This window comes from Convolutriloba macropyga, chromosome 1, assembly GCF_964194025.1.
Source record: "Convolutriloba macropyga chromosome 1, txConMacr16.3, whole genome shotgun sequence".
NCBI classification, from domain to species: Eukaryota; Metazoa; Xenacoelomorpha; order Acoela; family Convolutidae; genus Convolutriloba; species Convolutriloba macropyga.
In genome coordinates this window covers 38,734,771-38,756,880 of record NC_134468.1, presented here as the reverse complement: position 1 = coordinate 38,756,880, position 22,110 = coordinate 38,734,771, and the positions used below count along the sequence as shown (strand labels likewise).

General features: G+C 34.3%; 2 protein-coding genes and 2 non-coding genes across 4 annotated transcripts; all 4 read right to left on the bottom strand.

Annotated features, from left to right (window-relative positions):
* Window positions 1–1,620: 1,620 nt before the first annotated feature.
* Window positions 1,621–6,647, bottom strand: LOC142348763 (uncharacterized). Its single transcript, XM_075400259.1, has 3 exons — window positions 6,405–6,647; window positions 3,368–3,469; window positions 1,621–2,167 (listed from the first exon to the last, which is right to left on the bottom strand). The coding sequence occupies exons 1-3, from the start codon at window positions 6,500–6,502 to the stop codon at window positions 1,978–1,980; spliced, it is 390 nt and encodes a 129-aa protein (XP_075256374.1). The 5' UTR covers window positions 6,503–6,647; the 3' UTR covers window positions 1,621–1,977.
* On the bottom strand, window positions 2,531–2,603 carry Trnat-agu (transfer RNA threonine (anticodon AGU)). The gene has a single exon. It is a non-coding gene; the product is annotated as a tRNA-Thr (tRNA).
* Trnai-aau (transfer RNA isoleucine (anticodon AAU)) lies at window positions 3,043–3,116 on the bottom strand. Its single transcript has one exon. It is a non-coding gene; the product is annotated as a tRNA-Ile (tRNA).
* A 215-nt stretch (window positions 6,648–6,862) lies between the features above and the next one.
* On the bottom strand, window positions 6,863–21,361 carry LOC142348754 (uncharacterized). Its single transcript, XM_075400249.1, has 3 exons — window positions 20,241–21,361; window positions 15,082–15,245; window positions 6,863–7,275 (listed from the first exon to the last, which is right to left on the bottom strand). The coding sequence occupies exons 1-3, from the start codon at window positions 20,485–20,487 to the stop codon at window positions 7,102–7,104; spliced, it is 585 nt and encodes a 194-aa protein (XP_075256364.1). The 5' UTR covers window positions 20,488–21,361; the 3' UTR covers window positions 6,863–7,101.
* Window positions 21,362–22,110: the final 749 nt, after the last annotated feature.

Sequence of the window (22,110 nt, the reverse complement as noted above, 5' to 3'; positions counted from 1 at the left end):
CGAGAAGAATACGATAGTCATAATTTAACGCCCTAAGGATAAATATTTTTTGACATGTTGAAAAAAGCTACTTGAGGCAACGCTTAGCAATTTCACATTCTGAGAAAGAATTTCGGCTAGTTGGGAGATACCATCTGCACAGCGAACGTGTCAACAACATCACAATCAAGAACTTTCTTGATCCTTTAAAGGTTTCTGAAGATCATATTAAATTACCAGATCATATTAAAGATCATATTATTCATATTAAAGATCATATTAAGATCATATTATTCTAAAGATCATATTAAATTTCTGAAGATCATATTAAATTGATACCAGTATGACACCCGATGTTTTAAAAATGCTGGACAATACCTAAAAATTCTTGAAAACTAGATGCTTCAGCAATTGTATGACAGGGGACGAATTGAGAACTTTCACTGTGTGTGGACTTGAATTTGCATTGGTGGTGAAGCCCCTGACGAAGACTAGTTAATACCTGTCCTACATACATAGTGCCACAAACTGACGGGGTTCTCATATTGTAGTAAAGTCAATCTATCAGCTGCCTACTGTGCAATTGAGCCAGAGGTCGAATCAACGGACATATCTGCAGTCAAGATTAGCCGATTTCCTCGGGCTTGAACAACTAATTTTACCATAATTTGGTGAATTCCGATCAAAAGAATCAGCGATGTTGTGATCTTTCAATATGATCTGTTGGTGTGTAGAAATAAGAAGGAGCACATAACAGAAAGTGAATTAATTGAGTGAATGAAATCCATGCTATTATTTTGTTAGATTCTCTATTTCTACAGACTGAATTGCCTGAGAAGAATTTTTCGGAATCACCCTTCGACATCAAACAATTCGAGTCATTTGATAAGTGGTGTTTTTGTGGTAAGTAGTGCTTTTTTAGTTAAGTGGCGCTTTTTGTGAGAAAATCTGTGCTAGCCGACTTATACAGCCTTGCGGCCTATCAAAAGAAGCAACAGTCATCATAAATGCATCAGAGAAAGCAATTAGAAGAGTTGATCCTGTGATCGGACATAAATACCGGAACATCAAGTAAGATGCACTGGAAATTGTCTATGTGGTCACAAAATTGAAACAGTCATTCATAGGGATTTAGTCCTCTGACTGTGGTTTTTTTCGTTTCTGTAAAGAACGACTTTAAGGTAATTTGACTGTAAATTTCCAAAAATCGGGGAGAATATAGGCTTTTCACAACTCATTGTCCTTATCCCCAGGGCATGGCAACAAAAAATTTGTTCTTCCGTTTCTGAACTGAGGAAATTGGATTCATTTTTGATTGCAAAAAAGAACAACTTTTTTTGTGGATCGAAATTATACTAAGGACGATGGGGAAAAGTATGTTATGCATCATCCGTTACCGAGAAAGTGCGCTTAAATTTCAGATCTTGGAAACCTCGATGACCGATTAACTGTACCACAAATCAAATGGACCACGGGAATTTTTGTTTCAATTGGAAGACAATGTCATATTTGCTTTCCTATCCATAATGCCGGCATTAACATCCATATTGACTAGAACTAACAAGAAATAAGCGAAGAAAATTGATGAGAGCAAGTTTTGGTGTCGTCCATTTGTGGTATTGAAATGTTCCTGAAAACATCCGATTCCGATCATTATTTTCTGCTTTTGTACCTTTAACGTGAAATTGTTCTCACTATACTTAACTAGTTTGAATGTATTAATAATAGCGTTATTAATAAGTGTAACATAATTCGGATCTATTTTGTTTAGTGGGCTTATAAAGATCCCCCCCACCCCCCCAAAGCTTAGTGGGCTTATATTTTTTACGCCCCCCCCCCCATGCGCACGTGCTGTTTTTTACATACTAACGTGCTATATAACAACATATATTTTGTAACTGGGGGCGTAAAAACACTAGGGGGTGGGGGGGGGGGGGGGGGGCAAACAGAATATATCCCGAAGTTCATCGTGCTTGTTGTTCGCTTTAATTTCACTTTTCACTTTGGGGTCCATTCTGGAGGTGTGAGTTCGGTTGTACAGCGGAATACGGCAGTGGTCTGACTGCTCATCTGAGGGTCCTCTATCAGGGTGCAGATGTCTCCCTCTTGTACACAGCAGCGCACGCAGCACGTCCCGATCACACTCCTGCGTTTGCGAGTGAACATTGAGACGGAAGCAGAGCGAACACTAAATTCACACAAATTATGTTTGCAAATTGAAATATTCAGGTTATATTGTGGTATGTGAGCGCTACAGCGCCCACCCTCCTACCTTACTACGGCCTTTTGAGACTGATATCAAGAGTGCCCCTTGTACAGACCCATGAGTTTTCTGTCTGTTAATGGTACCATGGTTGGTCTACGATATTCTGGATGTTTCCTAGTTTTGAATTGCAAACACAGTGCTAAGTGTGTTAAGTATGTATAAGTGTGTGCAAAGTAACTTGGGGGTAATAACAAAAAATATATTCAATCGTTGACAACTTGGGTCATGAGTTCTTAAGAACTTGGGAGATAGCTGGAACAAACTTCAATGGAAGCAAAAGATTTTAGGTCCTGGGCGGATTTGAACCACCGATCTCCTGTTTACTAGACAGGCGCTTTAACCGCTAAGCCACAGGACCTTGAATAAGGTCAGGCAGAACAGCGTTCTTTATCAAAAGAATTTGTTCAACGTGGTTCATTCAGTATTTTGGTTCACTATGTTTTGTATTACGTGCTTGTAAAATATGCATGATACGAATCAGAATAGGGATCTTTCTAGGGGACTTTCTCAGGCGCTATGAGGCTATAATGGGAAAGACTCCTTCCGTTTGTGCCCCCCAAGTACGCCATGCACCCTCCCCCGTTGCAGAACACGTGCCATTACATAGTAAATCATGGCACGGGAGGAGGCACAAAAGTTTCTATCAATAGTTTCTGCCGCTAATAGCTTCAGCTGTGGAAAAATTCATGCACCTTAATGAACGCAGAACACATGCTTTTCAGCAATATGAATGAATGAATCAAACCAGTTGTGTTGAACTAAAACGCCTATGAATTGTTACGCTTATTCAAAACATTTGGCCATAGAGAGGCTCGAACTCTCGACCCTCGCGTTATTAGCACGATGCTCTAACCGACTGAGCTATACGGCCTTGATATCTGTGTGTTACCGTGAGACATTTATACCGATATAGTAACAGTTGCTTCAGCACACGAACGCAGTGTTGTGAAATCTTCAACGGAAAAGTTCCAATTAAGCTATTTATCCTCCTTGCATAAGGATTTTCCGCTTTGATCCTTCCTGGGGTACTAAGAACTGGTTATCTAGGACGTGGAGAAAGCAGGAAAGGTTTAGCCTGCAATAGAAGAAGCAAATTGTCTGAATGAATGCGAACTAACTCACCTGCGTGATCGAAGTCGTTTCTCACTTTGTCCAGTGGACAGGATGCGGTCCCAGTCGTACCACAATTCGCATGTGACGTTCTTTCCTGGTCCCACGCACGCTCTAACACACCCAGCTTATATTGTGCAACTGCTCCCGAAAGAGTGATTCTATTTGACATGTAAGTCTTCTTAATTAAGACTTAATTAAGAGATATCTAATTAATTGACTAACAAGACGAAAGTTATTAATTGACTAACAAGACGAAAGTTGCGAGTTTGTACGTGGTAGACGGTAACAACATCCATAGCGCAAAAAGTAAATCAAATATACAAATCAGACGACTGACTGACTTCATTTCGCATCTTCAACGGAAAAGTTCCAATTAAGCTATTTATCCTCCTTGCATAAGGATTTTCCGCTTTGATCCTTTCGCTTTGATCCTTTGGTATTTTTCTGTTTTTGCCCCCTGGCGACCATTAGTGTTGTAGAAGAGAAAAGGGAACATTTGTTTTATACCTGTTATTGTGTTTTAAATGCAGGTTTATAGGCTTTATTGACTGTTAAATGATGTTCTTGTTATAATTCACGTTCTTTAGTTCAATCTGTTTTTGGATTGTATTCGGGACTTATCCTGCTTTGATTTTAGTTTGATATTAAGATTTTTGTTGCCATCTGTAACGTCATGCTGACGTCACATCAGCTTTTAAATTGCTCTCGAATGATATTTGACGTAGCTATTGCCACATGCGCCTTTTTAAGCAAATTTTTTGACAATTTGTTTCCTTTCTGTTCATTCACGTGAACTCGACCTTAGAAACTGGATAAAGTGGTGAAGCCTGAGAATATTAAGTCACAATGTAGGTTTTGTAGAATCCACGTGTAAGGAACACCAGCTGACTTTTTTCCTTTGTATGAATACATTTTGGACACACAGCATTTTTTCTCATGAAAACGGAAGCCGATAAATCAGTCCTCAAGCAAAATTGATGGCTCTGTGATTTTAGAAAATATATGTTATTACTCTAATTCTTCCCTCAAATTCTCAGCTGGCCACTATAGCGGACTTATTTTTACAATCCAAAGAATTGGGTTTGTATTGGGTCTATGTCTTGCAAGATATTTTTACACATTTTTAAGCGACTTTGAGCTTTCAGAACGGGATAAACAGGTTGCGCCCAGTGGGAATTTGATGAGAGGCTCTAAGCTAGATTTTAGTCTTTTAAGTGCTTAAGTTTCTGAAACTGCTGCGAAGGGCTAAATACTAGATAAACTTTATATTTTTTTTGTAGTTCTTTTGCCAGAAATATGTCAATAACGTTTTTCGTGTTTTTAATTTTTGTTAGGTTGGTATGTATTTGTCTTTAAAGTTCATCAAGCTCTTAGGCGAGCCATAACTCATGTCGGTTTTAAAAAAAATAGTGTTTTGATCTTTAGGGGGCGAATAAACGTTTTAGAGCTGGATAACAAGCTACTGTATAGTTTTTAGAGAAAGAAATGGTTTCTGGATATTAATATATACAACTTTTGCATTTTTTTAAAAAAAAAATTTTTCAAATGTCATTTTTTGCATCTTTCGTCCCTTAGGGACCAATGAAATTGAGGGCTTGTCAAGGGACTACTGGAATAGTTTAGCTACAATGAAAGGGATTTGAGTATATTAATATAATTTTTGGCGATCTTTCAACAAAAGATTTTGTTGAATTCTCATTTTTTCAAGTTTTGTCGCTTTCCGAGTTTATCGATACTTTATGGCTAATGAAATTTTATCTAGGCTAAAAAATAGGTTAATTGATTTACTAGTTAAGAAAATGGCTTTGAAGACTTTGATCTCACGATGTTTTGCAACTTCCAATCAAATTTGCTATTTTCTCCTTTTCTGTGAAATTCATTTTTTAATATTTAGGCGCATATAAACCCGTTTCAAAGCTTGTGCGTAATTTAATAAGTATGATTAAAAGGATATAAATTTGCTTCAAGACCTTTAGCAATGCTAATAACTGTTTTTAAATTTTTGAGACTGTTAGTTTGGCATTGTTCAATTGGGAATTTGTTCACGTACAATAGATTTTAGTTTTTCAGTCTTTGTTTTGGATTCTGTATCAGGACTCATTTTTTACTGCTTTTTTTTTACTTCCTGGACTTAAAATATGTTCAGCTTTAATTTTGTTCACAGCTTATTCGACATTTTGCTTGAATTCTATTTGACGTCTGTAGGCTAGTTTCACTCTTCTCTGGCTCTGCTCAAAGTGCTTCTAAACAGCAGTTGTTCAATAAAAGAATCTAGAATCAACAGAGTCAGCATCGAAAACTCCAATTAAAAATAAATATGGGATAAACCGATAAACCCTTAAAGCACAATTTTAGATGCCCGCTACTTGAACTTTGTTCTAAGAACAATGAAAGATAAAGAATGCAAATAATGACCGTTTTATAGAATCATTTCAAAGTGCTATTAAGCTGTTTCGATTTTTTTTTCGTAGTTAGACATACTACCGTTTCCTAATGAGAGGATATACAGGCTAGTATTAATATCAATGAGCTTTTGGTCTTAGTTTTTTCTTTCATACTTGAACTTTGTATTTACATAAGTTTTAGTTACCATCTCTAATGCTTATTGGTATTGATACTAGCAACTCTACCCTCTCTTATGAAACGAGAGTACGTCTAAATAGGAAATAAAAATCCAAATAGTTTGCAATTTGAAAATGATTTTGTACGTTAGTCTTGTGTCGTTTTTATCGTTTAGTCCGAATAGGGGTTATGGGGATCAATGGCGGCTATTTTTGGACAATTTACCGTATTGTTTTTTGTTTAAATATATAAAAAAATTCTGCGTAAATATCTTAAGCTTTAATCTCGTCTTAATTGTATCGTGAGTTGTCCATAATTCTTATTGAGCAAATCTTGTGAATCAATGCAGGGCTGCATACAAGTAGTGTCATAGCTTTAGGAAAACCTTTGCTTGTGCAATTGCAGTTTTCGTGAGCGTCCGATGTTGGTCGAATATATCTTTGCTGCATCACCCGGAACGAATAGTGTAGAAATGGTGGCTTACCCGTATTCAACACTCGGAATTGAATAAGTTTGAGGGATGGCAGCTGCTATTAAAATCAACAGTGAAACAAAATCATAACAATTTAGTAGAGTCCTCATCTCAGTTCTGTTCTTTCAGATATGGTTTGCATCTTCCATATTTAACACGGTTCAGGCTTATCTCATTTTAGAACAACTGGGTTGCGTGAACAAAAAGTAGCTATAAAATCTGCTTTAACCCTTTAATAACTGAATATCCGAGGCTTAGTTTAAATTGTAATAACTGGGTTCAGTACAATTTAAACTGAGTCCCGGATTTTCATTTCAGAGTTAAAGAGGTCTGTATAGCTACTTTTCTCTACATTCAATCAGTTACGCTCTTGTACAGGGGGGGGGGGGGGGGGTTGGGGAGTTGCAGTCATGTTCAGTTGGCGCTGACTTGGTACTATTCACGGCAACTGGATGATCGAATTAAGAAAATAGAATGAAAATTTCTTTTGAATCAAATTAACACCACTACCTCGCTACACTACCATTTGTGAATAATATTGCTAAGAACAGGAACATTAAATGGCTCTTATTAGTCTAATCTGTGTATAATCTATAGTGGACAACGACTAGATTAAGCAATGTAATTTACTGAGTACTATCTTCAGTGTTTGTCTTTTGTGTGCATTCTTTTCTACTGTTCTCTTCGTGAGTTTGTGCGGTAGTCTCGATTAGAGCTCAGATTTGACTTTGATCTCTATCTTGCGCGGGAGCTCTGCCTTCTTGGAGTGAGTTTTGCTGCCACTAATTAGAAGCTCGCCCTTGGAAGGGTCCCAAAGGGACTCAACAGTGTCCATGAGCACAGCTTGAGGAACTGAGAAGCTCTGCTGGAATTGATTCAACACCTACATAGAAAAGCAAACATGTTTTAAGGCTATCCCGGGTTGAAGTTTCTTTGATTTCATACAAGGATCATATATGATTTCATACTGTCCATACTTGATTTCTTAGTACGATCCTTGCATGAAACCAAAGAAATCATATATGATCCTTGTATGATTACCAAGAATTCATATATGATCCCAGTACGAATACCAAGTATCATACATCTATTTTTTGAAAATCTTTAAACATTTATGTTTTTTGTTTTTATTCGGTAGGGCATCACCTGTATGATACACCGGCATCACATTGTGATCCGCCAAAAAACCCTAAAGTACAATATCAATTGCAAAGAATCAAATGAGGATTGCAAATGCGATATATTAATTTAATAAGTCCTCTGACTACCTTATACGAGAATTTTTGCACCAGTCAATGTATTATGTCTCATATATGACCTTGTATGATATCCAAGTTTTTTCAAATTCATTGGAAAATCAAAATTATACAGTTTTTAGTCTTTGAATTTTTTTGTATGATCCCTGTATGATTTCTAGGAAATCATATATGGTCCTTGTATGACTACCAAGAATTCATACAAATCATATATGACCTAGTATAAATACTAAGAATCATATATGACCTAGTACAAAATCAAAGAAAGTTGTATGATCGTTGACCCGGGATTATTGGCCTTCTCGACTCGAAAATGAGTATTGATTTTTTGAATTTTTTTACCGGAAGTACTATTTGTTCAAGCTGCGTTTTGACATAAATGCGAAATTGAGTCAAGCTGCCGTATGAGCTATTTTTTCCGAGGAAGAGAAAGAAGTTTTTCGTTAAATGAACGACTTTTTAACTTACAAAATTTGTGAGAGAATTGTGCATATAGATAGGCGTTTTAGCCCCTTTTTCGTCCATCTGGGTTGACTTCTTTTTACTTTGTTCTGTTTTTATGTTACGATATTTTTTAATCGAGGCTGTATCAGAATTTAATTTTCTTGAATTGATAATGCAGAATGATAGATGATATAATGCTTTTCAAGTGCAGAATCGGCTCATATCAAAAATTTTTAGCTTTTTGCTTTTCTGTAATAATTTTTTTGTTTTTGGATCTTTTAGCGCACTGTTTTGTATAAAGTGTAAAAGGCAACCTACTTTTGTTATTTCATGCATTGAATACTTCTTTTCTTAATGTGAGATATATTTTTTTGTCAAATTGTCCGCTTACTATTCTGATTTTCGTGCTATTTTCCGATTTTTTAAAATTTAATTGCTAGACTAAGGCTTTCTGTGCACTGTCAGGGTATTTAATTTCGGGGAATTTGTTTCCAGATTTTTGACGATATTGGCAAAATCTTTGTTTCGAATCTTTGAATTCTATTTTTACTGCTTTTTGATAGAAGGATTGCTATGGAACTGGAATGCTAACTAACGAAATGTACATGTTCTTCTTCTTGATCTTTTTCAGTTTGGTTTTAAACTTTTAAAATAATGAAGTTAAATTTTTGTTACTTTTGTACAATGTATCCATAGCCTCTACACTCTAGCATTTGGCTTATTTGTTGGCGGACATTTATGCTGAGTAGTTGCCACAACCTCGGGTTTTATTGCTGCGTCTTTATGAGTTGTTAAAGCTGTTAGCCTTTTTTCTTTGGTTGTTTTAACAATTGTCTTATTTACAGTTGATTACTTGTGATATAATCAAAATCTAACATCTCAGCTTTAAAAAGAATTTGTTTTGGGTCTGTTTCTTTTATTATCTTTTTGAGACTGCAGATCTACAGAGCTACTGCGGCTATTTTCTAACAACCTGCCAGCTATGTTTTCCGTAATTCGAAAGTTCGAAACCGGTTCTCAGGAGATCACTCCTAAAGTTTAGAGTTTCTGTCCTTATTGAACATTTTGTATTTTTATAATAAGACAAGATTTTGCCATTCCAAGATTTCATTGTGTTACTTCTCCGGAAAATCTGCTCTTATTATTTAAACCTGTGCGGCGTTGTTTTTTATGGTCCCGATTTATGTAATTGTTTTCTTTGCTTGCTTTGATGATGTCAGTGCTCTAATTTTTTCTCGTTTCGATAGGTTTGATTTTACAAATTTGGTAGTCTTGGTGAGGCAAAAACTAATTGCCTTCTTTCACATAAAAGATTCATTTTTCGTCTGCCTTTGGAGTTCTTTTTTGGGAAGGTCCGACGCTTCAAGTTGCTTCCGAAATTCTTGCGGCAATTGTTTTTTTTGTGGTCAAGTTTTTGTTACGGCCATATGACGTCACCATCACTTCAGATCGATTTTCATGGAATTTTGACTAAATTTCGTTTGTAATGTCATTTATCACCCTTATTGGAGCGAGTTTTTGTTTAAGTTTTTGGTCACACGTAATTTTGGTCTCTTTAAAAATGACCTTTCTTTACTTCAATTCAAGGTGGTAAGGTCAAGTGACTGTTTCACCTTTTAAAGTTTTTTGAGAGCAGCTAATAGACGCACCAGTAAGTAATACAGATTCTTAAAGTAAATCTCAGCAATTAATAAAAAGAAGAAATTTTTCTTTTTGGCATTTCTTTCAGTATTTTTTGAGACTGCAGATCTACAAAGCTATGGCGTCTTTTTTTCTGGTAATATGTCAGCTATGTTTTGAATTCTTTAACCAAGAAGGTTCTTCTATTCAAAATCATGAGCCCAAGTATGCTTAAAATAGAGAAACCAAAGTAGGAGATCCTATATTGTCACTAATGGAAAGATCAAACGACTAAACAATTTTGCCAAAGTCACTTCTTTTTTGCTGGTAAGCTCTGAGCAAGTTTAAAGATCTCAGAAAGGAGGCTCGGAAACGTGTATTTGAACATAAAATGCCCGCCAAACTTAAAAGCCTTTTTTTATCAAGCATGAAAGTTGTTCATAAGTAGACACGTTCACAGATATATACTTACGCGAAAACTTTTTTTAAATACCTTATTCTGGGATAGTGGCTTGAAAATTGGTATATCATTGATAAAATTTAGAAAACAACCTATTGTCAATTTTTTTTTTATTTTAAAATAATAATATCTCAGAATCAAGCAATAAATCAAGACAAATTTAATTGAATTAAACTCATTTTTGTCATGAAGGGGGGTTTAAATGATTTTAAAAACCATAAATAAATAAAGCCAAAAATGAGAAAAGAAGTAATAACAATTTTGAGTTAAAATTATGTACCAGCTGGGAAAAATGTCATGTTTTCTTTACATTAAAGAGTTGTTAAGAAAGTTAGATTTCAGAAATCTTTCTACTAGATGTTTTGAAAGTGAGTTCCGAAAGATCTCAAAGACGCGTTGGTCCAGTTTTTCCGTAATTTCTGATTCGATAGTTGCAACTGTTGCTTTCCAGAAAGGAATTCTAAATTCCGTTTAAGCAAAACCAAATTTGTGCAGAAATCGGTTTTTGAATTTTGTGCAGAAATCGGTTCTTCAATTTTGAATGTGAACATCCAGAATCGTTAGAATAGCAAATTGAAGGTGATGGATGTACTTCTTACCTTCCATGTGAAATAAGAATGGACATAATGTAATATCGAATAAAGGCCTTTATGAAGATCGCACCAAGTTAATCAAAATTTTATCAAAATTTAATCAAAAGCAATTAGATCTAGTTTTGTCGGAGCTGCCATCATTGTTTGTTTGTTTTTTTCTCGACGGCCCACTGCTATTAAGACTTATTTCTAGTTGTTCCGACCCCACTTGTGGTGAAGGAACTATATACTCAAATGGATTTTTTTTGTTCAGACAATTTTGGCCGATGGATATATTCATCGTACAGAAATGTGAGTGGTATCATTAAAAAGCTAGTCCAGCGTAGAATTAAAAACTAAAAAGGTTTTTTTTTTGAATTTCGTTTTTTTCGAGAAGTTATCGAAGTTATTGAAGTTTTGTGTGAACACGGGATACTTGGCACTTTTTGGTGATTGTTCACTTTTTAGTGTAATTTTTCTTCAAAATATTAATTCAAAATTACATTTCAGGCCACAAAATGAAACAATTTTGAGTTCCTGGTAGACGAAAGGCGATAAAAACAATAGTTCTAGTCTCATAGGAAAGTTAACATTCAAAAAAATTTGAATTCTATTTCAGAGCTCTTTAGCTCTTTTAAAAATCTTTTCATATTTGTTTTTGTTTTCTTGGGTCACCTAGCGACTAGTCACTTTTCATAGATAGGTCCCGTTAATGACAAACCTGATTTACAGTTAAATGAAGCCCAAATTTGAATTCTATTTAAGAGTTCTTTTATAGAAATCTTTTCATATTTTTGTTTTGTTTTCTTGGGTCACCTAGCGACTAGTCACTTTTCATAGATAGGTTCCGTTAATGACAAACCTGATTTACAGTTAAATGAAGACCAATGAACAAAAAATTCGTTTTCAAATAAATGCTGGTGTTTTTTTGGCTTCGACTTTTGAGTTTTCGTAATTTTAAATGAAATTTTCTTTGAGGTTTTACTAAATTTTTGGAGTCCTATACCTTTGTCTCGTTGATTAAAAGTGCAATGGATTTTGTAATAAGCATTAAGTGAACATATCTAAAGCTTTCAGTGGACAGCTAATGGCTGTTAAGCCTTTAAAAATAATTTTTCGAGAAATTTTTTAACATTAACTTATTTTTGTGAATTATAAGTCAGTCTCAGTAGATAGGGATCCTTCCTTTCTACTGCAACAAAATTAATCTGATTAGCGGTTTTATCTTCTAACTATTTGTTTTATGGCTTCGATGCGACAAGTTTTCAAAAAATTAAAAAATATATTTTTGGATATTTGCTTATTATTGGTTCCTCTTGACATCTTATCACATTATCCCGATAATGATACCTCGCATTGGTTTCGAGAAGACGTTCACAGGATGATGGATAAGGTTTCCAGAGAAAGGCTTTTGGTTTAAATGGCTTCGACACTTTCTTCTCGCACTTTACTGATTTTTTGGTTTTTGCTGATGTTTATTGTTGTTTCCATAGTTATAAGACTTATTGTGACGACTTATTGATTACCTATGCATAACAAATATCCCTGTCCTCAAATCGAAGCATACGCTCCATTTGAGCGTGTTTGGCGGCTTCTGCTGAAAGCTATTGATTTTAATGGCTGTTAAGACTTCAAAAATAATTCGAAAAAATTTTTGAAAATTAACCAAGCTTAATTTTTTTTTCGTGAGCTGCAAGTCAGTCTCACTAATTTTTGGACACATTTTTTTCCATTTCCACCAGAATCAATCTATTTAGCGGTTTTATCTTCTTACTATTGGTGTTATGACTTCGATGCACAAGTTTTCATATTTTTTTTGTTTTTGGATATTTGTTTTGTAATTTTGTTTCCTTTTGGAATCTTATCACATTATCCTAATAATGATAGTTGGTTTGGCTTAGGGATGACGTTTAACGGATCATATATAAAGTTTATAGGGAAAAATTTATGGTTTAATTGGCTTCAACACTTTCTCGTACTTTTTTACTGAATTTAAGGTTTTTGTCTGTATTTCTTATTGTCTTCATTATCTATTACTTATTGTAGTGTCTTATTGATGACCTACGAATCACTTAGCGTATTTATTAGCTGCCGTTGAAAGCTATTGAATGTAATGGCGTTGATATTACGGGTTTTCTCCAACAATTCGTGGTTTTAATGTATTTGCTCATGTTTGTTGATCTTTTTGAGCCAAATTGTTAAAAGAACACCATTGCTGTTAAAAAATTATTTGAAAGTGGAAAATTCGTACCGAAATTATCATTTTTTATTGGCTTCAACACTTTTCTTGCCCATTTTTTTTGAATTTGCTGTTTTTTACTTTCATTTAGGTAGCAATAAAAAGCGGACCGGTCCCATTAGCTTGTATGAGGGTTGAATGAATGTTGTTACCCGAAGCAGTCAGTTTAATGCGAATAGTCTTAAAGTTTTTGATATTTTACATATTCAAGTTATAGAAGGATTTTTCAATTTTTCATTTTGTTCTTTTCGTCAACTTGTAACTTAATCTCATCATTGAGAGGTCCCATTCCTTGTATTTTAAAAATTAACATGTTTACTGATATTACGATGTAACTGATGTTTTGTTTGTTGGACAATATGCGTTTTTTTAAAAGTGATGTGAGTGGTGTGTTTTTGTTTCTTTTTCTTTTCCTTTAGTACAATCGCGTAATAACAGATCCCAATTATTTTCAAATATGGCACAAGTGAAGTTATTATTTCATTCAGTATAATGTTAGTTGAATTAGTATATATAGATATTGAAATAAAGATACATAATTTTCAGATGATAGCTAATGATTTTAATGACTTCACTAATTTGTGTTTTCGCAATGTTTGTAATTTTTTGTTCGTAATTTTATTAGTTTTTTTGCACTTTTAGTCCGTTCCTATTAGTCTAACCATAGACAAGTGCTATTGGTTTCATTAAAGTTTTTTGGTAAATTTATCAAGAATTTTTTTGTTAAAAGCTAATTATTTTGAAGAGTTTTGAAATTATTTGGTTGAAAAATGTTGATTGATTTTTGGGTTTCGCCTCTTCGCCTCATTATTTCTTCTTTTTGTCTACTTGTTACCTAGTCTCATTAATCCCATCTGATGTGCAGTTAGGAAAAATAAATTTGTGTAGTAAGGATTTTGTCTGATTGTAATTTGACGTTGTTACTAGGTGCCTTTAAATTAAGATATTGAGTTTTGCCCTAATATGTTGCTTTTTGTTGTTGCTTTTTTTCTCGTAGAGTTTTTTATGGCAGATCTTGTTCTTATGAGGCATGGCTTTATTTAATTCAATTATCATCTTGGTTGTGTAACGATTTTGTAAAACATCTATTTTGGTCTCTTTGTCAAAAATGTAAGTCAAAAGAAAGTTAGGTCAAAAATGTAGAACATGAGGTCGGAACATCATGACATTTGTTGTTTCAAATGAAAAAGCTTACCCGAATTTTCGTTCTTCTTTTAAAAATAAAAGTTTCCCCGCGTTTAATTGAATTTTCTTGGTCTTTCTAATATGTCAAAGCCACCATGGTAGATACTGGTAATCGATTGAAGTATCTCTGCTCAAAGAGTGACAATACTTACGGCGTGCAAAATACAACTCATAAAGACTTAACTAATTCGGTGCAAAAATTATTAACGTCCATTTTCACAAAATATACTTTTCTGTCTGCTGCGATCTATTGAATTTATCTTTCCTTGTGTGAGCATCAATGGAAAACCATGCTTCATTGCTTTGAACTGAAATGGATATAGATGGAAGTGTATTTTTTTCCAGCTGTATATTTGTTTCAGTCATTGTTTAAAATCCAATTACCAGAGTACTGAATTTCCAATTTCATCTTGAAATCTATTTTTCGTTTTAAAAAATATGATGGGTTATCTGGATTGCTATTCTTTATTTTTTTCTCAGAATTAATAATGAACTAGAAATAGTACAGAAAGACGAAGAGAGTAAAATATATAACTTTAAAACAATTTTCAGGCATCTGACTAACAGAACAGTAAAAAATTTTCAGAAATTTTTCTTTAATGAATTAAAAATTGTACAGAAAGACGAAAATGTAATTTATACAACTTAAAATTGTATATATCTGGCGTTGCGATAAGCGGACAGTATCGAAAACTTCAAACCTCATTTTCGTAAAGAAACGAAAAATTTAAAATGTTTTCAATGATTTTTCTAGAGCTTTTCAATGATACCACTTTTAGGTCTCTGCAAAAAGATATTGACCGGTCAGAATTTGCCTAACAGCAAAATTGGGCTGGTATCAAGTCACTAACCCCTCAGATAGGTTTAGTGGTTTGCAACAAGTGTTTTGTTGATAAAAACGTTTTGGACATGCCTGTTCTCCTTGTGAATGTTTTCCAGAGACAGTGAGGTCTCTGCCCATGAGATGGATCGATAGTTCTGATGCCTGGTATCCACTGATCTGTAGGTAAAGGAACCATCCATCGTCATTCTCATTCATTCTAGATGATTGGGAAAATTGGCCACCACCTGCATCACCTAAAATATTTATTTCAATAGTTATTTCAATCTACTTGATGCATATGTAGACTGAAAAGCTACTGTGAAACATGATCACTTGTGGGATGGCTCAAGATCCAATATCAACTTCTAATATCAACTGTATCTCCGGAAAAATTTACCTATTACACTCAACTTTTAACCGAGAACACAATCTTTAAGATGTTAATTTAGCACTTGTTGTGAAATGCGTTGCTTGAAAAAGTAATTCAAACAATGTTACAAGATATTAAGCAAATATTGAGGTAAATATCACATCACGCCATGGTTTCACAAAGTTTAAATACCCACAGTTTTCTGGATTTGAACTTGTTTCGAGTTGCTTGCTTCCGATTTACGGTACATCGCCCTCAACTGATCATAAGCTCTATGAAAAAATGGCCGTAAGTTCTGCGACAAGTTGATTGCGGTTTTGAAGGTAAATGCTACCAGAAATGTGATTTCAATTTCTTTTCACTGAGCCTTAAAAAATTCTGTGAATGTTTTTACGACGGAGGATAATATTTTCACCGAACTTCTTCCGTTTGTTTATAGGAACTATGGTGAGGATAACGTCTCGAGCGCTGCAATTTGTCGAGGTGTTTAACTCATTTTTGGTCCGACCCCTCTTGAGGGGGGAGGAACTATATACTCAAATGGGTTTTGTTTCAGTCAATTTTGACCGATCGATATATTCATCGTAGAGAGTTGTCAGTGGTGTCATTGAAAAGCTCGTCCGGCGTACAATATGGAATTAAAAAGAGGAGTTTTTTTGAATTTCGTTTAAAGCGAGTTATCGTGGTTTAAATTTTTGTGAATATTAGACCTATTCACATTTTCCAAAATTTTTGCCTAAAATTTCGTCAATTTTGCTAAAATATGTAAAAAAAACTTAACAAGGGTACTGTTGATTTTATTGTACTGACAAAAATGTTGATTATTTTGATTTAGTTTTTTTGGCTAAATATTTCAAATTCAAAATGCAGTCATCAAAATTTTTTTAAATAAGCTTCTGTAGTTCATTTTGATGAAACTCGCTGCAAGTAAACACCCAAAGATAAATAACACAATCTTTGCAAACTACAAATGGAGCTAGTCCTACATCCACTTCCATTGAGATTGGTCGAATTAAATTTTCGCCGTTCATTTCTGATCTTTTTAACTAACGAATTATTTAGATCTTTAACAATTGAGTTTTCTTAATGTAGAACAGCAAAATAAGGCTGTTTTTGGTCCAATCGTTGACCCTTACAAGCCAAAAATATTGTAATCAGTCAAAGATTGTAATCAGTCGGTCTTTTTTTTTAAAAAAATTTCGATCTTATGTTATTTCAAGAACAGAACAATTCAAATCAAAGCTCACTGTTGATAGTTCCAAAAGGTTTTATAAGCATTTCCAAATTAATATATCTAGTTTCTTTACTCGAAAGGTGTTGGTTATTTTGACTTTTAAAAATGAATGATTTTTAAATAAACAATGGTCTTTTGACTTTGTCACTATTTTTCTTTTAATTTGGTCAACTTGTAGCTTAGTGTCAGCAAGAAGGAATGCTTCTTCTTCTTCTTCTCTCTTCTAAAATAATTTATAATTTTGTTTGCGGTTTTACAAGTTAAGTTATGGTTTTCTGGCTTTGATTGTAGTAGATTTCACATTTTTTTTTTTCATTTTTAGGCAGTGGCCCATTTTTCACGGTTTTTTTTCTCGTTTTGTCACGTTATCACATTTTTGACTGTTTACATATTACCTTACTGGCATTCAAAATAAGGCACAATTGAACATATAAGAGTCTTGAAAGGAATACATTGTTTTTAACGGCATCAAAACCCCTTTCTCGAAGAATTTAATTGAATTTTTTTACATATGTCTTTAACTGTCGTTGTTACTTTGTCTTTTTAGTGGTATGGAATTTCCTGGACGATGACAGGTCTTATTGGGATTTTATGGAGGAATATATGAGCCTATGTTCTGATTTGAGCAGATGGCTGATGGCTGTCATGACTTTGAAAACAATTGTTTTAAAAACAAAAAAAACAAACTTGACATCGCCTTTTTGTTCTTTTTTGTCTATATGTTACCTGGTCTCGTTTATTACAGGTCACATTTGACTTTTTTGTTGTCGAAGGAAGTTGCAAGTGTACAAACGCTAATTTTTAAATAGAATTTGTTAAGATTTTATTGGTTTCGACACTTGTTTTTCGCGAAAAAAAAGTAGACTAATTTTTGATTTTTGTCTATATTTGACGTTCTTTTTGTAGACGTTATAGACATTCTGTATAAATACAGGTCTCAAGTGCTTCCTTTGGACTAATAGATGAACCTGTTTAATTAATTCATTTTGTAGCTTATGGATTTCATGTCTTTGGATAATATTATTATTGAAAAATACAAAATTATCACTTAATTCTGTGCCCTTTTTCTATTTTTGTGTATTTCTTACCAATTCTCATTAACGAGAGATCGCATAAGACATTTTTGGCTTAATCGAGGAAGGCTCAATTGAACCTTTTTGAGGGGCAAGTTATGGCTTTACGTCTTCGACCGCGTTTTCTCGCAAGTTTTAATTGAGTTTTTGTTTGTTGTCTCTATTTGTTCTTTTTTTAACCAAAGATTGAATAATGACAAGTCCTAATTTCCCCCTGTAGAGGCATTTGTGATCATAAACACGTTGGATGTTTTCAATTGCTATCTATTGTTTTTCATTACTTTGAAATTAATTGTTTTTAAAAATGTAAGCCAATTTTTTAGCCGTTTTTTTTTGTCTATTTACTACCGAGCCTTTTTATGGAGTGGTTCCATATCTTTTCTAGAGAAGTACAATTGTTTTCTTTAACTTCAGTTTTATCCAACGCTGTTTTGAACAACTTCTATTACAATGGACAGAAGTGTTGATGTAATTCATGTTTGTTATTATTGGTTTGATTTTGTTGTCCGTTCTGACTTGCATTTTTTACTCCACTTGAGTTATTTGCGTTGGAGACGATCTTTTTGGTCATACACATTTTCAAAAAAATATTTGATTCTTTGAGGGTTTTCTATCTTCCTCATTTGGTAGACATTTAAGCCAAAAATGTGGATGAGCGGGGTCGTAACTTTATGTGCAAACGAACATTACCGAGCCTCCTTGTTGGCTACTACTTGAGTCTATGCCATATTTTACCTTGCATTGAGTTTATCTTGACGTTCGGATTTTTATTTTTTTTTTCACATATGGAACTATTTGTAGCTACGGGTTGAACAAGAGAGCTGGAGATTTAATAGATTTTGATTTGAACTAGACTGAGTTTGGCACTATATAAAGTAGCATAAATCTTTTAACAGGGAAAGTTTTGACTTGTGGAGGTTTGTGGAAAGCAAAAAAGTATAAATGCTTTAATTTAGTTGACTAATTATCAATCAAATTTCGTGGGAATTATTTTTACTTCTGTGAATGTGTTGTTTTGTGATTTTTTTTGCTTAGTTGCTTTGCTTCATGATCGATTTGATTTGACTTTCCGTCATCAGAAACAAGACAAACTGATAGATCACGAGGAAATTTAATAACTGTGCATTTCTCCTTAAGTGTGGGTGACTAGTCTCTAGGTGTTCGTTGCACTGAAACTACTGAGGAGGCATTATTTAAAGGTGTGAAGGGAAAAATGTGCACTTTGTCATAATGGAAACTCTTTTTAATTTGTTTCATAACCAAGATTTGCTTCCGCATATTTTCCCAAGAAAAAATGGGCGAGCTTCTCTTGCATTAATTGCATTGGAAATATATGATGAATCATCTAGTGAGATGTCAGTCTAAACTTTTTTTGTGAAGTATTTTTCTCAAACATATTTTCACTTTTCAATCTTGCAAACTTTGGGTTATAATTACCCAATCCAGCAATAATACTTAGAAATTTTTTGTTTTAGAGATCAAATTTTTGAGGTTGTTTGAAAACTCAGCGTTTTGTATTTCTGACTAAAGTTTAAATGAAGCTTAATGTATTTTGTTTCTTCCGTGATTTAAAACAACTTGTTGCGGCTTTTCTGTGTTCAAGATCAGCAAAAATACCCAAAACTTCAGATTTTATCAGTATGGGAAGAAATTGTTTTGCTTCTACTTCCAAATAACGTGTCATTGGGCATATAAGCAGTAAAGCTTCGGGTATAAGCTTACTGTAATAGTAAAGAACTCTCAGATTTTTTCGAATTTATTTTTTTGATACAGCATTTTACTTTTTAAGCAGTCAATTTAGTCTGACGACTGTGTGACGATATTGGAAAATTTAGAGGACATCTTCGAAAAATGTCTTTAGATAGATGTACTTTTGTTTATAACGAGATGCTATCGTTTAATTTTTCCCCAGAGAATGCTAAAAGAGCATTACAGTTGGGAATCAGATCTGGATATAAAGATGCAAAGATGTGGAACATTTGAAGCTGTTCTTCATCTTCAAAGTTATTTTTTTATCTTTCCTTACGAAGTATGTTATCTATCTGAAAAGGTGAAAAAGTTTTAAGTCCGGATCGAGAAATCAAAATTTTAATGTCACAACGAAAAATTTGTCACAGCTTAGCAGAGCAATTTAAAAACATTTTGTAAATTAAAAGGCCATCATTCTTGAAACAATTCTTGAAAAATGTGGTTCTGTGGTTGTGCCTGAGTAAATATTTCTAATGTTCTGGTTCTTTAAAAATCGTTTCCGAAAAGAAATTTTTTTTGCAAAATCTTTACACAGTTTTTGTTATCTTTTTTCCAATCAAATAGGCTGACTGCAAAAAGCGGTACTTCTCATGGAAACTTTTTACAAAAAATTTTTTAACTTTTCCCTCTCATAAAAGCGAGCTGTTCTCTCTCATTGGCGATGATCACAAAATCTAATTTCTTTTTGGGCTGAAATTACAATGTTTTTTACTTCGGAGAAGCCCTTCACTGGCCATTTGAAGGTCCGTGGAGCTGTGTCTTCAACGCTTCAGCAATGGTGAATTTAGAGCTCATTAAGCTTTTACTTTTTCTATCTGGTTACCTGTGAATGATGATGATGACGACGAGGAACTGCTGCTGCTTGAACTGGAGAAGGAGGCTGAGTGCATGTTGTTGTTTTTAACACCTGAGGCTTCAACTACAAAATTTGCTGATACTAAAGGTATATTGATTCCTGCACAGAGTATATAGACCAGAATTAATGGGAAAGAGGAACTGAGAGAACTGAATAGGGGGAATTTGTGTGTCTTTGAGATGGCACTGCTACTTGACAATGATACTGAACACATTTGTGCAGTTCTGTGTAAGTTTGCTTTTTCTCTTTTGTTAGACACAAGTTGGGACGATGGTAGTAATATTGAAAGTATCTCTCTAAGTTGTAGGATTGCAATGTGATATTGCAATAGTGGAGATTGAATACAATAGCAAAGATTTGGATGCTGGAGATTGAGCGAGTTTCACTTGAGGAATTGTAGTGACATAGTGAGGATTCGCTGCTGTGAGACTCCAGTTGTGCCTCGACACTTCGGGAGGTTTTCAGGCTGTGACACGTGAAATTTAATTTATAGCGGTTGAAGATCGTTAGACCAATGAGATAGTTAAACGTACTTTTGTCAGATCCGAGGCAAGTACGTCATTTGTCGTCAGGATTTAAATTTGAGGCCTCGTATTTCGTATCGTTATCATTACTGAGATAGAGAATACCAATTGTTCTGTGCTGACGTGGTCTGTGTTTGAATAGCGTCGGAATGAGCTGTTGGATGGTTGAATTTTATTGTACGGCTGCATACACATTAGACAGGTTTTTGTCAGCGGCCTTTTGTTCTGATAAATTGAAACGGTTTTAGATATTTGATTATCCGCTCCATGCTATTTAACTGTAACCGTGCATGGTCTCTGTTTTTATACAATCAGAAAATATGAATAGGTTTGGATGATATTCAAAAATGATTTTTGATATTGAGGTCAATACGGTTCTTCAAAATATTTGTGTAGTTTTTAGGCGTTAAAATTGATTCTTATTAAATAACTATAACTCTATATGCTCCTAGTGAATGTCGTTCAAGCGCCTTGATTCGTTCAGCAGACAAAATTCGACCTTCTTTTTAGCAGCAAATTTGCGGAATATAATCAACGATGTTAAAATTTTGGATCTTGTACGTTATGCACGGGTCAATACACAGTAAATCATTGTAAAAATATGGCACGTATGTATTTATGTCATGCCCCCAGTACATTATGCACCCCCCCCCCCACCTTTACAGATCACATGTCAATACACAGTAAATCATTGTCATTATGTAAAAGTATGGCACGTGTGCCTGAGGGGGGTACAAATAATACGCACCCACTAAAGCGGGGGGGGGGGGGCACAAACGGAAAAAATTCCAATTTTCATTGAAAGGCAATCTAATATTTGATATAGAAAATTAGGTCTCTTTCAGATTATTTGCTTGTTTGAATCTATATTGTAGTGTGCCGGTATTGAATTAAGCTCTAATGGACGTGAACATGGCTGCTGCGGCTAATGGAGGTGTCAGTCTGCCCAATGGTGACCAACCATCAGTTCCTGGTGTACCGGAACCACCTGTCGAGTATCAGGTGGAGAAGATCCTAGATGATAGAGTAAGTGATATGTGCCGCTTTTGAGGTCAATATTGTTGAGTCAGATGTTGTACGTTCTTCTCTGAAGTTCTTCAAATGAAATGAGAATGTAGATATCATCAAGAAGAGTGATATCGTAATATTTATTGTCATATTTATTTATTTATGTCATGTATAATCTTGTTTTACATTCTGTTCCTTAAGAGAAATTTATAAATTGATGTGAAATAAATTGGCCGCTGTTATCACGCCAAACTGATTAGTTGACCGTAAAAAATGTAGATGTTTTTGGAATCAGAGAAAGCGAA